Consider the following 21,117-nt stretch of genomic DNA (forward strand, 5'->3'; position numbering starts at 1 on the left):
CTGGGTTATGCCCTGTAGAGTTTGTAAGAGGGTCTCTCCCATGGGAAGGATAAGACTTACAATCACAGAATCATAGAATATCAGGGTTGGAAGGGACCTCAGGAGGTCATCTAGTCCAAACCCCTGCTCAAAGCAGGACCAATCCCCAATTAAATCATCCCAGCCAGGGCTTTGTCAAGCCTGACCTTAAAAACTTCTAAGGAAGGAGATTCTACCACCTCCCTAGGTAACGCATTCCAGTGTTTCACCACCCTCCTAGTGAAAAAGTTTTTCCTAATATCCAACCTAAACCTCCCCCACTGCAACTTGAGACCATTACTCCTTGTCCTGTCATCTGCTACCACTGAGAATAGTCTAGAACCATCCTCTCTGGAACCACCTCTCAGGTAGTTGAAAGCAGCTATCAAATCCCCCCTCATTCTTCTCTTCTGCAGGCTAAACAATCCCAGTTCCCTCAGCCTCTCCTCATAAGTCATGTGTTCTAGACCCCTAATCATTTTTGTTGCCCTTCGCTGGACTCTCTCCAATTTATCCACATCCTTCTTGTAGTGTGGGGCCCAAAACTGGACACAGTACTCCAGATGAGGCCTCAATAATGTCGAATAGAGGGGGACGATCACGTCCCTCGATCTGCTCGCTATGCACCTACTAATACATCCCAAAATGCCATTGGCATTCTTGGCAACAAGGGCACACTGCTGACTCATATCCAGCTTCTCGTCCACTGTCACCCCTAGGTCGTTTTCCGCAGAACTGCTGCCTAGCCATTCGGTCCCTAGTCTGTAGCTGTGCATTGGGTTCTTCCGTCCTAAGTGCAGGACCCTGCACTTATCCTTATTGAACCTCATCAGATTTCTTTTGGCCCAATCCTCCGATTTGTCTAGGTCCCTCTGTATCCTATCCCTGCCCTCCAGCGTATCTACCACTCCTCCCAGTTTAGTATCATCTGCAAATTTGCTGAGAGTGCAATCCACACCATCCTCCAGATCATTTAGGAAGATATTGAACAAAACCGGCCCCAGGACCGACCCCTGGGGCACTCCACTTGACACCGGCTGCCAACTAGACATGGAGCCATTGATCACTACCCGTTGAGCCCGACAATCTAGCCAACTTTCTACCCACCTTATAGTGCATTCATCCAGCCCATACTTCTTTAACTTGCTGACAAGAATACTGTGGGAGACCGTGTCAAAAGCTTTGCTAAAGTCAAGAAACAATACATCCACTGCTTTCCCTTCATCCACTGAACCAGTAATCTCATCATAGAAGTTGATTAGATTAGTCAGGCATGACCTTCCCTTGGGGAATCCATGCTGACTGTTCCTGATCACTTTCCTCTCATGTAAGTGCTTCAGGATTGATTCTTTGAGGACCTGCTCCATGATTTTTCTGGGGACTGAGGTGAGGCTGACTGGCCTGTAGTTCCCAGGATCCTCCTTCTTCCCTTTTTTAAAGATGGGCACTACATTAGCCTTTTTCCAATCATCCGGGACTTCCCCCATTCGACACGAGTTTTCAAAGATAATGGCCAATGGCTCTGCAATCACAGCCGCCAATTCCTTCAGCACTCTCGGATGCAACTCGTCCGGCCCCATGGACTTGTGCACGTCCAGCTTTTCTAAATAGTCCCGAACCGCCTCTATCTCCACAGAGGGCTGGCCATCTCTTCCCCATGTTGTGATGCCCAGCACAGCAGTCTGGGAGCTGACCTTGTTAGTGAAGACAGAGGCAAAAAAAGCATTGAGTACATTAGCTTTTTCCACATCCTCTGTCACTAGGTTGCCTCCCTCATTCAGTAAGGGGCCCACACATTCCTTGGCTTTCTTCTTGTTGCCAACATACCTGAAGAAACCCTTCTTGTTACTCTTGACATCTCTCACTAGCTGCAGCTCCAGCTGCGATTTGGCCTTCCTGATTTCATTCCTACATGCCCGAGCAATATTTTTATACTCTTCCCTGGTCATATGTCCAACCTTCCACTTCTTGTAAGCTTCTTTTTTATGTTTAAGATCCGCTAGGGTTTCACCGTTAAGCCAAGCTGGTCGCCTGCCATATTTACTATTCTTTCGACACATCGGGATGGTTTGTCCCTGTAACCTCAACAGGGATTCCTTGAAATACAGCCAGCTCTCCTGGACTCCTTTCCCCTTCATGTTAGTCCCCCAGGGGATCCTACCTACTTGCTACTGGTAAAGGAAGCAGTGCACTTACCTATAGGAAGATGACCTTAAAACTATTCTGGTGACATTTGTAGCCCCTGGGGTGAAGGAGCAGCTGTTGACACTGTTCCATTGGGACAAATATATTTTGATGCCATAGCAGAACATGATCACCTGATAGAGCCTTGGTCTTGGCATAGTAAATGGGAGTATTCAGTACTGCTGCCTGGCAGGTGGTCTCTCCTGGCAAAGGAGAGCGCTGTGGCAGGCCATTTTAAAGGAAATGGGAATAAAGTTTTGACGGATGGAAGAGCCAGAGTGACGGCAATCTAGAGAAGAAGAAATTCTGCAGAAACCAGCAGACTAGGAGTAAGCACAGCAGGAAAGACTTGACGGCAGAGGCAGAGCATTGCTGCACCTGGGACCAGGAAGTCCTTCAGCACGATACAGCTAACTCCAGAAGCTCGACTACAGTTACTATTAAAAAGAGAGCAGCCCTAGAGAGTCCAGAATGAGGGCGATTTAGACAGCCAAGGAGGAGCTCAGCCATGTTGACAGCCTGCAGCTCAGGAATGACCAATCAGTTCCAATGGTCTGCCATTGAAGGGGGTACTGTAGCCAACTGGATCTGAAGACGTCTAGTGATGAGAGTTGCCAAAACCGGCGAATGAATCACAGCAATAAACTATCACTGGGCATGGAGGGAGGGAAAGATCGAACCATGAAATTGAGCCTGGTGGAACAGACAGAGCTAGGACCTAATGACGTCACCAAGAACATGGACTTGAAATAAATCCTTAGGGTTGGGTTTCTTTTCAGGAAATTGGGGTCGTACAGAAAAGGACGTTCTTTGGCCAAGGCTGGCAAAAGGGGCAATTGGACAGACTAGCACAGAACTACCGAGAAAATACATTCCAGCACTTTTTGCCTTTGCTTCCTTATGTTCTCACTTAACTGGCAAGTTAAAATATCACAGCTAAAATATAGTACAGAGAACGGACAGCTTGCATCTGTTGTGGGAAAGGAAGCCCTGTTTAAAGGGAAAGCTGCAGTGACTAGGTATAATATCCTAGATCTAAACACATATATAGTAAATAAGACAGTCTAGATCTACATGTATCTGCACTAGATGGGATTTGCTGAAGCCTCCTGCACCCTTTCTCCACTGAACATTGGTATTTCTTGGACAATAGAGACTGCATCCCAACTACACTTGTTTTCATTTTGCAAAACCAAAACCTGGCTGACAACCCAAGAACAGGGCTGCATGGCCCATCTTGGATCCTATACACTGCAGGCAAACTTTCTCCAAGCCTTTTTAGAAACACGTGCAACTGTTTCATTAGCTTCACAAGTGGGAGAAATTCACCCCTTTGCAAGGGGCCAGCACAAAACCTATGCACCAAATAAGCCCCATGAAGATTAGCATTGTGTGATAATTCATTCAAAGTAAGCAGGGAGGTAGAGAGGAGAAATTGCATCCATGAATAATGCTGTATCACTCAATGACAGTGATTTCCTTATACTTCCCAGCAGAAAGTCCCATCTGATGCAGTCACTGAAAGGAATATATATCCATTATTATTAAGCATAATTTTCTTTATGTATATGGTGCCACCATTATATATGGCTCTTTACAGACAGATAAAAGACAAGCTTCCTGCTGCTATGTTAAAACAGCAAACATCACCCCAGACAGGAGCAGGAGCCGGGTAGGGTAGAACAGAGGTGTGGGGAGGATCTCTCAGAGAAGGCAATGCACCGGAAAGGCAGGAGACTTCAAAAAACCTTTTGCCCAGTGTGGTAAGTGCTGGTTTTCAAATGGTTGGCCAGAATAACAATTGTTTAATCACTCTTAAATTAATTCCCCTTCAGCCAGCTCAGTGTAAAGATCTGTTCAATGGGCACAGAGGTCACAGAGACAAACAAGTGGTTAGGTTGCATTAAGAAAGGTCTAGTGAATTACCCACTTTGAGTGAACATCCTCATTTGGAATGTTGTGCTCATTTTGGGTGACCCTATTTCAAAAAGGGTATCACAGAAATGGCAAAGCTCTGGACAAGGGCAAATAAAAATAAACCAGAAGCCTGGGAAGTTTGGGCTACGCACTTCAAAGAAGAGATATATGAGAGGAAATCTGACAGAGACATATAAAATAATGCCTGTTCTAGAAGAAATCAATAGGACATTGTAATTGACCCAGGAAGAAGCACTCAATGAAATTAAACGACAACACATTTAAAACTGAGAACAGGAAATACATTTTACCCAGTGCATAATTAACCTGGAGCACTTGCCACCACTAGATATTATTGAGGCCGAGAGTTCAGCAGGATTAAAAAAAAAAGAGGATTAAGCATTTATAAAAGTAATCCAAAAGTCTGTTGTAGCCACGCTAGCTGGGATGAAAATGACATCAGCCAATCTCTAACTGCTGGAGTTAAGAAGAAACTCTCCCTACCTCCAGGTTACAGCATAATTGTTCATTATGGCAATTTTCCCAAAGGCGCTGGTGGTACCTACTGTGGGAGAGAGCACACTGGCCTAGACGGGCCCTTGGCCAGATCTACTCTGACCATTCCAGTGCAGAGCTACGGAATGTTTGGTAAGGGTAAGACTCCGTCCATCAGTGCCAGCAAATTGAAAGCAAAGGTTTCCAGGCCATCTTTAACTATCTAACTCCCTTTGTTGCTTACAGAAATATATTTCAGGAACTGAGCGCACTGGGAGATTTTACAGTATGAATGATACGTATTCCCATCCCAAAGCCCAACAGCATGAGCTGAGGTCAGAGTGATGAACATCCTGTCTTTGGCAGTTTTCAGAAAATCTTTTCATGTTATTTTAATGCTGAGCGTTTGTTTCAGATGCTTCAGACAGAATTGCCCAGATCTCCTCCCCCACAGCCTTCCCAAGTCTGCAAAGGTTTGCTTTCGAGCTCAAGTTTTCATCCACCTTCCATAATGACTCCGAAAAGAAAAAGGAGAGGAAGAAGAAGAGGGGCGCCGTGATAATAAAAAGGAACAGAAGGAAATGGAGCAGTACAAAGTGAGAGCCAATGTTACAGAGCTGGAGTTTGCTGGCAAGTTTTTCAGGAAGGAAATGCTCACCTCCTATCCTTGAATTTAAAGGTTATATACCTGACTTGAATGTGCTCATGGCAAATAATAATAACTCAAATTAAGGAAGTTTGTTCCATTTCACTGAGCCTGGAGATGCAATTTTCAGCCTTCATTTTTCTAAATTAGTCAAGCTGCACTCGCAAGCAGCTGCACATGCTAGACCTGCTCTAAGAATTAATTTGGGGAAGTTCTCCAGCCTGTGCTATGCAGGAGATCAGACCAGATGATCACAGGGCTTCCTTCCAGCCTTGGAATCTACGAATCTATTAATCTGATGCAAAAGTGCTGCAAAGAAAATGGGTGTTATCTGGCTTGTTAATGCCAAGTAGATTTTTTTCTGCATCTCTGAATCATATGCCTTTACAATTAAAGGCTGTTATATAAATGGAATTTGAATGATCGCCCATTGAGATAGCAACTTGTCAGCTACAGAAAACAAATTGAGGGCCAAATGCATTTCTGGTACAACTCCACAGAAATCACTGGAGAGATCCCAGGGATGACTTGCTCCTGACTGAAGAGGAAAATACTTGCCAAGAGGTACCCTGAGAAAAGATCACCAGTGGGTTTATCTAATCAGGCATCTTATTGCCTTTCAGTAATTGCTCATGCTCTGTTTTTGTAATGCCCCGTAGGGGAGCTGTTCTACATTCTGTCACAAAACAATGGTCCCCCGTCTCACAGGGTGCAGAAGCCCCATTTGAACACAGAAAGAGGAGAGTTTCCTCCTGTAGTAAGGATACAAGTTGAGACAAAAGTCTCAACCAGGCGTTCTGAGGAAAGTCAGGGTCTCCATGAAAGCAGCTTCCTGATTGCTGGAGGCAGAAGAATCTCTGTGGGCGCATTTTTCTATTGCTGGCTTTTAGAGGGTGGGTTTGGTTTTTTCTGTTTGCTCTCTACACCATGCAGTGTACAGGATCCTGGAGACTAAAGTCTTAGGGTGAAAATCTTGTTGGATAAAAAAAGATTAAAAAAAAAACAACCCTTTTGTTGAGGTTGATCTTCAGCTCAAACCTGCCTAATCCCTGCCTCCAAGACCTCAGGAATAATAAAGTGAAAATTGTGAAACACGGAGCATGTGAGGCTGAGGTTTGTGCCAGGGGCTGGATGAGCTTGTGGGTGCAGTCTGGCATACCGGGACCGTGAAGGAGCAAACTGCTATCTTGTTCTCCAGAACCGCAGCTTTCATTTTAATACAAAGGGTAAGTCTCCAATTGTTGTGGTTGCAAAGAAAACCTCAGACATGTGCATCAAGCATACCGAAGGCAGAGACATCTAGCTGAGTCTGCAGAGAGCTTGGCGCAGTTGCTCTGAGACGTGCAAACTGCCTTGTTCACCTCAGTGAGGGGTGAACTCAGATGCCCAGACGCAATGATTGAAATATTAACAATATTATTAACTCTTTCATTCCTCATGTGAGAGAGCCGGGGGAGGGTCAACCTCGGCACCAGTTACCGTGAACAAGGGCTCGTTTCGGTACCACATGTGGGCGGCATTAGGGAGATGACAGCAGTTATGGTTTTTATCTCGAGCCAAGAAGGAGCCTATCAGAGCCCATAGGAATGTTCAAGTCCCAGCAAGGGCAGCCAAGTGCAGGGAACCCAGCAGAGCTCCACAAACTTGCACAGGCACAGTTTGAACAACCTACCCTAAGCAGCATTTCGTTTTGGTGACACGTGTGGGTGGGGCTTGTTTGGTGGGCAGAGCTTGGGTGAGCATCACTTCCATCCTGCCTCCCTGATTGGACCCCGACTCTGTGTGCAAGACAAGCAAGATGCTTTCTGTAGATCGAAGCCAGATTCTAACCACTGGTGTGCTGCATAACTGGAAACAGGTTGTCTGAGGAAAGCCAAGTTCTAGGCTGCAGTTACAATCTCATGCTCCTCGGTGGCTGTGTCAAGATCCTGTGCACCGCTTTACCCAGCACACACCAGAGCCATCCAGCTCACCTGTCTTCTGCACCAAGCACCTTGTTTGCCTTCTGATTCACATATTCCACATCTCTGTTTTTCACTGCTGTATTTCTATGGTCTCAGAGGATGAAATTAGGCAGGTTTGGTCCTGAGAGCTCCTTTTAGCTGGGGGAAATATCTGAGGTACAGGGTAAACAAAGGTGGGGACCGTGCCAAAGACCATGGTTCCAAAAATGCTACTGATGAGAGAAAAAAGTTGTCTGTAGGCACTTCAGACTAAATGCCCAAGCTACAGGCGAAAAGGGAAAATACTTTTTAAATTTTAAACCTGAATGGATACGTGGTTCAATAAAAGCTTTAGTCAGTAGGGCCAGATGGTTGTATTATGCTCAGGGTTTTGCATTAAACAATCTTTTGAAGTCGCTTCCATTCCCTGTACCCTTGACAATGGATCATTTATTGGAAGCACTGTGGTAGTGACCACAAGCCCCGGTCAGGATCAGGGTGTAATGCACATGCTTCTGCACATCCCATTTGACATTCGTCAGTGCGGGCCTCATGCTTTTCTGTTTCACACTCCCACTACGTTGAAACCTGAGGGCTAAGGTTCATTGCACAGTCTCCCCCAAATTACACTAGCCTTCTCACACGTGGCCGCGCCCATGAGCAGCACAGCTCTGCAAGCTATCTCCTTCCTCTGCCCTGCGAGGGTGACACAAGCAGAAGGGGACTTTTGTGTGTGTGAAGATAGACTCTTCCCTTCAGGCCTTCCCTCCACCTCCACGGCTGCTGTCCCAGCCTGCCTATTTGTGCAGTTTGAATTACAAGTGGGATGTGGGAAGGAGGGAAAAAAGATTTTGTCAGGGGACCCCGATCAATAAGATCCGCAGGTTCCTCCAATGTGCCGGAACCAGCCTTGTGACCTGAACGTGCTTGTTAGGATATAGATATTCAGGCCTGTCTGTAAAGGCCTATACTCTAAGAATTTAAATGTATTCTTATTACTTGGCAAGTTATAGAGGTACAAAAGAGAATCAAAATCACTGTCTGCCGGTGTAAGGTCCTTCTCTTACTGTGACAATCTGAGGCCCTGTTCTGAGGCTAAGGCCTTTGGCTAAGCAACAGCGGCAGCCATAAGCTGGGAAGCGACCGGTCACCTCCTCACATTCCAAACTAGTCACATTGAAAGAAGGTGCTATTGGGCTGTCAGGCACTATCAGGACAGGATGGTATTCCTATCACCTCCAGAGAAAGGGAAGTGCCTAGAAAATGTAAAAGGAAACTTAGTTTGATAGCATCCTGTCTGGCAAGAACTCACTTATCAATAGCTGGGATGTGAAATCCTCACTTCTGTATTGTTTTGTTTTCCCACTTTGCTATTGTTTGTCTCTGTCTGGTTCTGTGATTGTTCCTGTCTGCTGCATAATTAATTTTGCTGGGTGTAAACTAATTAAGGAAGTGGGATATAATTGGGTACATAATCATGTTACAATATGTTCGGATTGGTTAGTTAAATTTCAAGAATATGATTGGTTAAGTTATAGCAAAGCAGAACTCAAGTTTTACTATATAGTCTGCAGATAATCAGGGAAGAAGGGGGGTGGGGGTGGGCATGCGGGTGGGGGAAATGGGAACAGGGAAGGGGGGTAAGGAAATTGGAATCATGTTTTGCTAAAAGGGGAAATGGGAACAGGGAATGGGGCTGGGGAAATTGGAATCATGTTTGGCTAAGGGCAGGAATGGGAACAGGGACACAGGTGTAAGGCTCTGTGGTCTCAGAGCTAGGAAGGAGGATACTAAGGAAGGAAACTGGAATCATGCTTGCTGGAAGTTCACCCCAATAAACATTGAATTGTTTGCACCTTTGGACTTCGGGTATTGTTGCTCTCTGTTCATGCGAGAAGGACCAGGGAAGTGAGTGGGTGAAGGAATAAGCCCCCTAACAGTGCTCACCCAGAGCACAGATGTACACGAATTCCTGGGTAAAGCTGGTGTGGTGGGACTCTGCTCTGTGGCAGAACAAGGCAGCACAGGGCGCCTGCCAGGCAGATCTAGCACTAAAGGAAAGGGAATGAGGTAAAAGCCTCTACAATGCAGCATGCACGAACTGGAGTAGGGGAGCCTCAGTGCTGGTGCACCATTGGCCCAAAGTGAATTCAGCTCAGCAGCCTGTAACTAGACTCCTAATAGAATCAAAATTAGCTCTGATATTCCACAGTGGAGAGAGGAGGAAGTACAATTAGCATGTAAGGCCCTCACCAGGGGGCTCATACCACCAGGTATTAATACCTGTTCCCAGCCTCTCTCAATTCACTGAGTTTTGGAACCCATGTCCCTTGCCTAGCGAGTGCTACTTAGTTGATGGCGAGTCCCTCCATCATAACAAAAGGCCAAGTACAGTTCCACTGTCCTTGATTCCCATAATTAGGATAATAACAATTTATTCTTCCTGCCGCAATAACAGAGAAACTGGGGATCCCACAGCAGCCAAAGTGACCATTTGGGCAGCTATGGGCTCATGCTAGGTGGGGTGGGTGTGTCTATGCAAATGAGATCAGCCTCGGAAGTTCTTTTCCACAACTTGCCACAACTCGCCACCAGATGTCAGGGTGGAGCTCATCCTGACTCTGCTTGCACATGTGTTTTGAAAACTGCTGAAGCCATTTCATTAGAAAGTTCACTTCTGTACATTTACCTTCTGTTAAGCCATGGGGAATTTATGCAAACACAAGGTCAGTGCAATCATGCAGTGTTTAAGTTCTCTCGTTTCAAGCTATGGGAAATATGGAATGTCCCAGTACTATTTCTTACACCCTCAAGAGAAGTTTGCAGGAAGTCAAATTAGACCTACCCTCCTTGTAATTTCAGAGACAGTTCCATTTTTGGCATGGCGATTCTGAGCATTACAGGAAGCGTAAATAGCAACTGAAAACTAATCTCAGGAATTACTGAAAATAAAATACAGGTGTTGTGCAACCATCAGAAAAGTCCAACTTGAGGCTAGACAGACAACTGCAAATAAAAGGCTTTATGCATAAGATTTTGAACAGCTAGAAAGTCAAGCCACAAAATCCATGCACAAACGATATAGTGATTTAATTGACGGCTGACAGGACACATACACCTTAGAAACCTGTGCACTTGGTCAGTGCATTTAGAAATTAAAACGCTATCTGACGCAGTGGTTCAGTCAAGTAAAGAAGTCACATAAATATCCCTATTTTTAACTTTACAGGCCAGTAAACCAACCACTAATCAAACGCTGAAGTTAAGTAACCAGCAAGGCTTCGTATCTGCATTGTTTGTTTCTGAGAACTATTAGTACAACGGCATTTTTAAAAGAAAATCAGAAAAAAAGAGCCCTGAGAAATGACTGCACACGTCTTTCCTTGGTTCAAGGAGGTAAACGCGAACCCCTTGGAACACTCAAGGAATTCTGAGTTTCAATACCAAGCCTCAGAAAAACAGAGCCAAACTTCCTGTCACCCACAGAAAAGGACATAGGTGGCTTTTACCGCTACAGGATGCTACCAGTGGTTTTGCTTAGGGCTAATCTACATAAGAACTGCTGCAGCAGCTCAAACCACCTCCACGAGAGGCGCTATGTCAGAGGGTGAGCGGACCATGCCGGTGCTTAGGTCAGTGTAACGTAGGTGGTTTAGTCACCCCGAGCGACATAACTTTATAGCAACATCAGTGATACACGATACAAGCCCTCAGGAAGCCAATATTTTACCATAGTGCAGAATAATTTCCTCACCTCCCCACCCACACTACAGTAGTCAAGTCAATAGTACAGCAGTAACACTTAGCTGTTACACAGCACTGCTCACCCGTAGATCTCAAAGCACTTGAAAAGAGAGGGTGTCATTTCCTTTGTTTTACTGATAGGAAACTGGGGCACAGAAAGCTGGAACAACTTGCTCAAAGGCACATAGTGAGGCAGGGGCACAGCTGGGACTAGAACCCACGCGTCAAAGCACCTAGTCCAGTGTCCCATCCAACAGATCACCCTTCCTCCCAGGAACAGATCAGTCTGGGCCTGTGCTCCCAGCTTATGGAAGCAAATGTACTGACGTTAACGTGAGACTGTCTTGTGAAGGAAATGATATGGCCAAAGCTAAATAAAGAATAGCACCAAAAATGCCCCAAGCAACCCATTGGAGAGTCGATCTAAGCAATTTCCTGGCAAATCCTTCCTGTTGGGGTGCATATTGAAATAACGCTGTACCCCACTGCAGTTTGCTTTGCCTATAGTATTCAAGGGTTGGTCTAGTGTTCACTGTGGGGGTGGCATATTTTTATCCTAAGTTTAAGGGTGTTTTTAGAGGAGTTACTGGTTCTGACTGCAGCTGTCAGGGCACGCAGAAGGGAAGCAGACTGATAACCGGGATCCAAAGGGAAGCCTGGCTAGAGATGTTCACGGACTGACTACAGACATGCATGGAGACATGCACCAATGCTGTACTCCACCATGAAATGACAGAGGCTCCCACCTTGAAATGTTTGGACACCCCCTTCAGTGTCGGTGCATGTTTTACACCACTTGGGAAGAAGTTCAGTACGTTAGGAGGAGCCTCGGCTGGGGAGAAGTGACAATGGGGTAACAGACCCCGATTAGGATGCAGTGTTGAGAGGGTCACACTGACGCCATCACACACTGGCGAAGGGATGGAAGGCAGCCCAGCCATTACCCCGAGATGTCACTCCAGAGCCCCGTCGCTGCACTCAGAGCACAGAACTATCATTTTGTGTATGACAGTCAGAAATCATTGATCTACTATTTTTGTGGCACATAAAACTGCAGATTTTTAACATACACTGGGCCAAATCTATGACCTTACTCATGTGAGTAATCCCAGGATGTGGCCCAATGTGTGTTTTGTTACAGTCAGTCCTTGGAAAGCAGCTACACTTCTTCCTACACTGGGTCCCAATCTTGCGAGATGCAGGGTGCCCTCAAGCCCTATTGAAATCAACGCTCGTTCAAGGCACTCAGCACTTCTTAAGATCTGACTCTGATTTAGAGCCTCTTTTGTTTTGCCATGAGAAGAGTGAGCTGGATCTGTTGGCGAGGAACTGGGGTTATTTTCTAGCTACTTCTTTCTATTCTGGGTTTTACCAAAACGATTTACAGCATATCCTCTGAGAAGGAAAAATATTCTCCATCCATGCACTTCCTTATAGCTGGCCTCAGTAAAAGAGATCATCACTTAAAGGTTTTTGGCAATCGCTCCTATCCTGACAGCATGGGGCCAAATACAGTTTCCAAAGGAGCACTCATTCCCCCAATAAAAGTGAGCACAGGAAAGCCCATTATTTACTCTACATTTATACTCCTCTGGTTCTTCACTCAATGGGTGCAAACTGTGTGCAACCATTCACTGCGGCCACTGATACTCATCCGCTGTCTACTCTGTTCAGTTGAATGGGGGAGAAAATGTAAGTCACTTACCGTATAGAATTGTAATGAGGGAAACGGGCATGACTAGGATCCCAACCAACATATCTGCCACCGCCAAGGACATTAGGAAGTAGTTTGTGGCATTCTGTAGCTTTTTCTCCAAGGAGACAGCCATAATTACAAGGATGTTCCCTCCAATAGTCAGCAGAATGATAACCAAAATCAGGAGGGCTGGCCAGTTCTTCTCCCTCATGGACACACGAGAGACTTCTCCTCGCTCAGAGGCATTAAGAGGGTCGGACGTGGGCAAACTCTGATTCAGAGTCAAATTGTTGCTTAAGGGCCAAGCCATCAGACCACCGTGCAAACGAAAATCTAGCGTCACAGACACCGTCGTTAAGCTGACTAATATCCCAGTGCCACTTACAGTGCTCATTCTCTGGAGCTGATTTTCCTCTTTAATTGTTCCTCAACGTTAATTTCTTTTTCAAATGGAGGGTCCAAGGCAGCAGCCGAATTTCACAAAACCAGCGCCAGAAAATTGTTTGATCTTCCATAATGGACTAAACCTTACAGAAGTTAGAGTGGAGCTCTTCTGGTTTTCCTCTGAGATGGGGTTAGATGACCACTGATTGGCAACCCAGAGGGACAGGAGATTTCATCATGTTCAACTCATTTTCATGTCCAGCATTCTGCAAAGAAAAGAAAAAGGCACCTTCTTTTTCACTGAAATCACAGTACACGCAAAATGCTCTACATCCCCATGCAAACGGCATTCTCCTCCTCTCTCCTCCTGCTGGCTAGAATGTTCTCCAGACTGCAAGTAATTTATCTTATGGGGACAGACCATGCCTACAATTATGTAGGGGAAAAATCACAACAGTTTGTTCTGGCTAGTTAAAAGCTGATTATCACTAATTAAATGTTTTGTGAAACCAGCAAAAGCAAGTCCGAAGAGTGAGACATGTTTCAGTTGATAGCCACTTCACAGATCTTCAGTCTCATATACAGTAGCAATTGTACGATGCTAGAAACTCCAACAAATGGTGATAGCATGGCGAAAGCGCAATATAAACTGTAATCTTCAATGGAAGTATTTGCATATAGCTTGTACACTCAGAGATGAAGCACAGGTGTCATTAAAAACACTGTCAAGTATCAGGGGGTAGCCGTGTTAGTCTGCAGCCACAAAAACAATGAGGAGTCCGGTGGCACCTTAAAGACTAACAGATTTATTTGGTCATAAGGTTTTGTGGGTAAAAACCCCACTTTGCTGAAGAAGTGGGATTTTTACCCACAAAAGCTTATGCCCAAATAAATCTGTTAGTCTTTAAGGTGCCACGGACTCCTCGTTGTTTTTATTAAAAACACTATGACCAAAATGATTAATCCTGCCACAATAAAGGAGACTATATTTTGTGTTTGTTTTGACAAATGCATGGTAAATCAAACCTGACATATATTCTTATCTGACTCCATTGCTGCCAATCTTTCCAAAATAAACAAACAATTAAAAACCAACGGGGAAGAAAGACAAACCTTTGCTAATCTAGACCAGTCTTTTTACACTTGTCTTCATCCCTCTGAGTGCTTTTGTGTGCAGAAGGCAAGCACACAATGAATTCAGTGGCCCAAATCCTGTTCGCCTTACAGATGCTAGCTGACCCATCGCCCTGAGATGTCAGGGCTGCTCAGCCGCTTTGCCAGGGATATTTGTTTTCAATTTAAAGTTCCTAAAAATCTGTTTTTTCAATTGACAAATTCTTTTTTCATAAATCGTTTAAGGCCAGAGGCGGCCATTGGATCAGCTACTCTGACCTCCTGTATAACACAGGCCAGATAGTTTCACCCAGGAACTCCCGCATTGATCCCAGTAACGTTTTTCTTAGGCTCCAGTTCAGCAAGGCACTTAGCATGCTTCCCATGCTTAGCTGAATTGACTTAGCCTTAGTGACTCAATTGTTTTGACCTCTGATCCCGCACCAATGAAAACAATGGCAATTTTGCCATCCACTGTGCAGGAGCCAGGCCCCTAATGAAATGCAAAATTTCACCATCAGCAATGGGAAGAAACTATGAAAGAGGAGTACTAAGCATCTTAAAAAGGTAATATGCTGTTTTTAGCACATTTCTCAGCTTCTTGTCATAACCTACAACACGCAAGTGATATTATATCATCATTTTAAAAATATGGACAGAAAAGACTCTAATATACTATTTGTATGTGATCCATCACTTTGCTATCCAAGGATCAAAAAGCTAAACGTAATTTACAGGACTAAATTAAACGTTATGTAAAAAAGATGTGCTCAGAGTCTTACAATAAAATGTTTAGCATTCGCAGTGGCTTGGGTTGCTTACTAATGGGTCTCATATGGAAAAACATTTCTTAAATGAGCAGAGTGTACAATTAACCCAGGTTTGCTTCTGAACTAGAGCTAATAACTTCCAAAGAGCTGCAGACCTCATAGTTGGGGAGAAGTCTGTGTAATTTGCACAGAAAACAGTAGTGGCAAATCACCGGTAACCACTTCTTTACTCAACTGTAGTGCTCTTAAAAAAAAAATCCCAGTGACTTACCGGCAAATTGCAAAATACTTCCAGGATATTTTTATATAACACAACACTCACATTAAAATGATAAATGAAAACAGAGTTGACTACAAACTGCTTTCTTTCCGCTAATGACATGCCACTCGGGCTGTCTTAAAGCAGGGCATGAAGTTTTGCTCTTTGACCCCCACATTAAAGTTAACAGGAATCTCCTGATGATCAGAAATTTAGGGGCCTTTCATCAGGTACATACGCACAGCGCTGAAACCAGTGGGAACTGTGCGCATGGGACTGATGGCAAGATGGGACTCCTGATGTAACAAATGCTGATACATTATGTGCTACAAACTATCAACACTCCTAAATTAAACTTGCTCAACATGTTCAACAAAGAATTTTTTCCCAATTATTCTAGTAAATTTTAAAAAACAATAACCCCCCTGGAAAGTAGACTGGTGACTCCACCAAGCTCTCTGGCAGGGATCGACAACCTTTGGCCTGTGGCCCGCCAGGGTAAGCCCCCTGGTGGGCTGGGCTGGTTTCTTTACCTGCCACACCCGCATGTTTGGCTGGCCGTGCTTTGCCGCTCCAGGACAATGGGGACTGCGGGAAGTGGTGCGGGTCAAGGGATGTGCTGGCCGCTGCTTCCCACATGCCAAAGGTTGCCGATCCCTGCTCTATGGGGTTCTTTGCAGTGTTAATGAGATATTCAGAATGTCACAGAAATCTACCAACAGCACAAAACCCCAGGAACACTGATAGGTCTGACTGGAACATTAGAACCCAGATGTCCAGAACAACAACAACAGGGTCAAAGAGCCTGGGTTTTACAGGAGGTAACCATTTCTTGTACTAGAGATTGTACCAGTCCCATTGATGATTTGGAGCTCAATCCTGCAAGGTGCTGAGCACTCCAATCATAGTCCTGGAAAGTGCTAATGTAGGTACCTCATTTTAAGCACTTAGGACCCAATCCAACTCCCAATGAAATAAAAGTGTCTCTTTCCACTGACTTTAATGGGAGCTGGACTGGCTGTGTAAGGATTTAGGACTTGTAGGATTAAGCCCTCTATACTTTCTCATGAATTTGATTGGAGGCCATGTAATAGACAGCAGGATTATTCACTGTTGTGCCCTCAGTAACAACTCAACTTTCAAACAAGCATCTCCAGGGTTTCCCCAATACCACCTCTGTTAGTTCTTTGGGCATTGTCTAGAACAGCGATACTCAGACCTCAGGCCTTCAGGAGCCAAATTAGTGATCAACAGTCCCCACAAGAGCCACAGTGGTGCAAATCATTGTCTCATTTACTCTCTCTATATATTATTCTCTCAGCAAAATGACGGACCAAGTGTTCTACAATTCGTTAATAACATAATAAAAGCAACCTGACTGGTTAATAACTTAGATTGGTTAATGAAATCACACAGTCTTAATAGCATGTGCCGCAAAGAGCCGCAGGAGACACATGAAACAGCTGCTTGCAGCTCCCAAGCCTCAGTCTGACTGGTCTAGAATAATGGGGCCCTAATCCCTGCCTGTGTTCTCCAAGGCTGCTGCAAGAGAAATAAGGACACCTGTAGGTTCTAAACATGCGAGTCACATGAGCCATGATGACTTCAATAACACTACGCATGCTAGTAAAGCAAGCAGGAATTGCCCGTAATTTCAATCTGATAGTAAGTGGGCCACGTTTATTGCTGCTACAATTTGTGACATGGTCAGATTAAAGTTCAATAAATCACTCCACTGAGAGAGCAAAGAAACACACTGGAAAACAATTAGAAAGAAAGAAATGCAGCAGGTTAAACAGAGACGTACAACCAACGTGATATGATGAAGAAGACACATGCAAATGTTCTCAGGACATCCGGGGCACATGACATCAAGAAGGCTCAGTTACAAAATGAGGTCTCACTCTGGACGATATCAGAATAATAAGCAAAAGGCAACATTTTAGAAGGGAAGCAACCAAAACAATGTCATACTGGAAATGAATCACTTGGGTGGAAATGATGTCAGAAGCTGAATTAAAATTTCCCAGGGAGGAGAAGTCTTAAAGAGAAGTTAAAAATGAGAAGCAAAGAACCTGAAACTCAGTATTATTTTTCCCAATTTCATGAAAGCTCCCATCACATTAAATATCTTGGACTCTAACATAATCCCAGCCCAATGGCCCAGGGATACCAGCCATTCTTACATGCCACAACAGGAGTTATCAACTGAGGAAGATTTCACGAAAAGAGGAAGATAAATCAATCTTTACAGATTGAAGGAGAAAATCTTCCAACAGGCCTTGAATACAAAGGAATTCAGGCAGACATCCTCCAGCAGGGAACTCTACCATGGGTTTCCTGAAGCAAAAGGTCTCATCCCAAAATCAATCAGGACAGCAAGTTGGGATGGACACAAAGGGCAACTTGCTAGGTCCTATGTCCAACCCCATGTCCAGAAGACAATTCTTTCATGACTAAGATTACACCACAGCGAGGAGGCTGTAATAGGCACACTGAGGTGACACTGGAGTAGACAAAAAGAAAAAAATCACTCACTCACTCCTCACTTGCAGGTTTCAAAATGAAGCCTCCGTTCTCCAGATACTAATGGGCTGTGAAACCTTGAGAGCCCAGAGCCATGTTTGATTCCCCACCACTGGAATTAAATAAAATGATTACAAATAGGAGAAAACCATTTAGCGGGAAGACCCGAGGAAAGCAGACTTCCCTACTCGCCGCCTTGCTGTAAATGAGCTGATTGCACACACAGAGATAGAGCCTTCTTGAGCCACTTTGTATGCAAAGCGTGTTTTCCAGATCTGGTGGAAATATATTCTAATTTCCTATAAAGAAAAATAATTGAACACTAAAATCCAGCTCGTCGTCTCACCATTCTGCTTCTCTGTCTGTGTCAGCAGTTAGAACTGTACACATCATTATAGTGATAGAACAATTTGACTATGAAATTCAGGAACTGAAGTAAGGTTGGATTTAGGGCTGGAAGGGTAAACAATTAACCCCATTCTCCAATTTCCAGTTTTGCTTAGAAACATGGAATTGTTTCTTTTAAACTTGGCCCATTAGCCTGGCTATTATTAACAGGGACAAGGGAGAAGAAGCCCATTAGTACTACAGCACAGAGGTTCTAGCAAAATGAAAGGAAATGCACTGAACTATTATAACACCAAGGGGACCTAAAATATGCTCAGTGTTTTTTGGGCACAATTATGAAACCAGCGTTAAAACCTGTGGGACATATTTGTGCAGACTGTAGAACAGCTGAGTGCGCAGAACGGGGTGCAGAGTGCGTCTGAAAGTGCTCCTGAATGACAAAAGTAGGAGCCCACAAGTTTCTCTTTCAAACCAATCGAAAGCTCTGCCCAGCAGGCCAGGCCACAAAAAACCTCCAGAACTTTCACTGGATCTCTTTACACCGGAGCGGCCAGCTGGTGAGAAGATGGTAGCCTATCGGTACAAAGAACCAGGTGTATGGGGGAGACAGCCCTTAAGTTGTTGGGAGTCCCAGTCTCCATGGACAGCTGTTGCCTGTTGGCTGTTGCATCCTGTGGTCCCCATAAATGAAGAGAAGAGGCACCAGGTTCAGCAGAGTTCCAATCACGTCGGTCTCCTCAGCCCTAGAGTGCCCCACATCTCAATCTCCTTTCCCCCAAGCTCAAAAATCCTCAGAGTCAGCCGGGCAAGCTGTGCAGAACTAGCATACTTGGGAACAAGGGGTTAATACCTGCCTGTGACTTAGGTGCAACTGGGCACAAGGATGTGAGCCCATTAAAATGCTTCCAGGCTGCACTCATTTATTCTTGCTCCGTTCAGATTCCACACCTCCAGCCCACTAACCATGAAAATGCCATTTTGTCTGTGCATGAACTTGTAGCAAAGACTCTTAACCCTGCACAGCTTTGCACATGGGCTTGGTCCTGACCTTTCTAACACTGGTTTTATTTATGCCAGCATAACTCCACTGACTTGAGCTGTTCGGGGGCAGTGTGTTCTATACTGGGCAGAGGTGAGACAGTTGCTCACTCAGAAAAAGGATACCCTGGAACCGTCTCCCCTCAATACCTGATCCACTCTGGTCAATATCCAGTTCTTCTCCCTTGCTTATCTAGACATGGCTTGAGGCAAATTTTGTCCCTCGCTCTCTGGCACCAGGGCAGTTTTGGATCCAAGTGCTAATATCTGAGTTATAGTCAAGGAGTGGGTAACAAAGACAGTTTGGGCCTGTTCTTGTTGCCACTGAAATCAAAGGCAAAGTTCCAATCAGCTTAAGTGAAAGCACAGCTGGACTATTCTCTTCTGTAATACCACTGTTCTAGTTCAGATTGCTAATACACCTCTACTCCGATATAACATGGTCCACGGGAGCCAAAAAATCTTACCGCGTTATAGATGAAACCGTGTTATATCGAACTTGCTTTGGCCTCCAGCATTTCCATTATTAATAGTCAGCAAATCATTTTTGTTAGAACTAACAGGGTGTATGCAGTACCCTTCCACACTCCTTGTCCCCCTCCTTGTCCCCTGACTACCCCCTCCAGAGAACCCCGCCCCTAACCAGCCCTCCCAAGACCCCACCCCCTATCTAAGCCCCCCTGCTCCTTGCCCCTGACCGCCCCCTCCTGAGATCCCTCCCCCATCCCTAATCACCCCCAGGACCCCACCCCGTACCCAACCCCCCTGCTCCCTGTCTCCTGACCGCCCCCGGAGACCCTCTGCCCCTTATCCAACCCCTCGGCCCTGGCCCGGCACCCTTAACATGCCACTCAGAGCAGCGTGTGGGAGCCAGACACTCTGACGCGCTGATCCGCTGGAGCGTGCAGCCCCGCCCCACAGGAGTGCTGCTCTACCGTGTTATATCTGAATTGGTGTTCTATCGGGTCGTGTTATACCGGGGTAGAGGTGTATCTCCTCTTGGAACAGAAATGTCTTGGAAAAGTTATCAGGACGGAAAGCCATTTCAGAAGTGCAATGTATTTTGACCTAGGCTATAGTTGACTGTAAGAATCTACAGAGAGACAAGGTGGGTGAGGTAATTTGCACAGAATTCATGTCCCTCGCAGATTTTTCCCCCTCAGAAAATAGGTTCTGCCAGGGAGGCACTGCAATTACAACTTTCACCCACCAGGGACTGCTGTGGCATCAGAAAAGAGGGCAGCTGGCTCTGGGCTGGAGCAGCCAGCTGCTGAGAGGAAGGAGGAGAGGTTGCCTTCTTCACAGCGCCCTGCCTGTGGGGCCAGGTGAGAGGAGACGGGATATCAGGGGAACATACAGAGTGGAGCACATAGGGCTGCTGGGGGGTCATATAGACCAGGACAAGGGCACAGAAGCTAGTGGGGTGACAGGACTAAGCCAGGGGGCTGAATGAGCATGGGGGTGCAGGGACACATGGGGATGGGGCAGATGTGCCTGACTGAATGAGAGAGGCTAGGGGTCAACCAGGGTCTGTATGGGAAGGCTCCCCAACTCCCTAACAATCCCTGCCCCCCCAAATACCCTGTTCCATACTTCTCCCACCCACAACCAACAACCTTCCAGGTTCACTCCCAGGCTCCTTCCCAGAAATTACTTCCCTCTCCCTCAGCTTCTCCATTACCACTGACCCCCAAGACTTTGCACTGCTTCTGAGGTGTGTGGGAAATATGGCTCTATACTGTAGTTTAAATGAATTATTATTCAGAGTTCTATATTAATATGCCTAGTAAGGAATCTATTTGTCAAAAAAACATTTCCTGAATCTTTTTTGTTGTCTGTATTATTACAGACATACTTGCTGACAGGCATATTGAAATAAATTATCAAAATAATTTATATGGGCAGGATTATATTGTGCTATTTTGACAAATAAAATATGCAGAATTTTAACAATATTGTGTGCATAATTTTTAATTTTTTTGGCACAGAATTCTCCCAGGAGTATTTATTGGACCAACTTACGTTGATGAGAGAGA

At 45.2% G+C, this 21,117-nt stretch overlaps 1 protein-coding gene across 14 annotated transcripts in view; it reads right to left on the reverse strand.

The window, feature by feature from the left end:
- Positions 1-21,117, reverse strand: part of HTR2C (5-hydroxytryptamine receptor 2C) — a 740,895-nt gene that overhangs the window by 62,153 nt on the left and 657,625 nt on the right. For all 14 annotated transcript variants that reach the window (XM_073358595.1, XM_073358588.1, XM_073358594.1 and 11 more), the window contains one exon: positions 12,653-13,293. In XM_073358595.1, the coding sequence (XP_073214696.1) occupies positions 12,653-13,037 (385 nt within the window). In that variant the 5' untranslated portion in view covers positions 13,038-13,293. The remainder of the gene's footprint in view (positions 1-12,652; positions 13,294-21,117) is intronic.

Source organism: Lepidochelys kempii, chromosome 9 (assembly GCF_965140265.1).
Source record: "Lepidochelys kempii isolate rLepKem1 chromosome 9, rLepKem1.hap2, whole genome shotgun sequence".
In the NCBI taxonomy this organism is placed as follows: Eukaryota; Metazoa; Chordata; order Testudines; family Cheloniidae; genus Lepidochelys; species Lepidochelys kempii.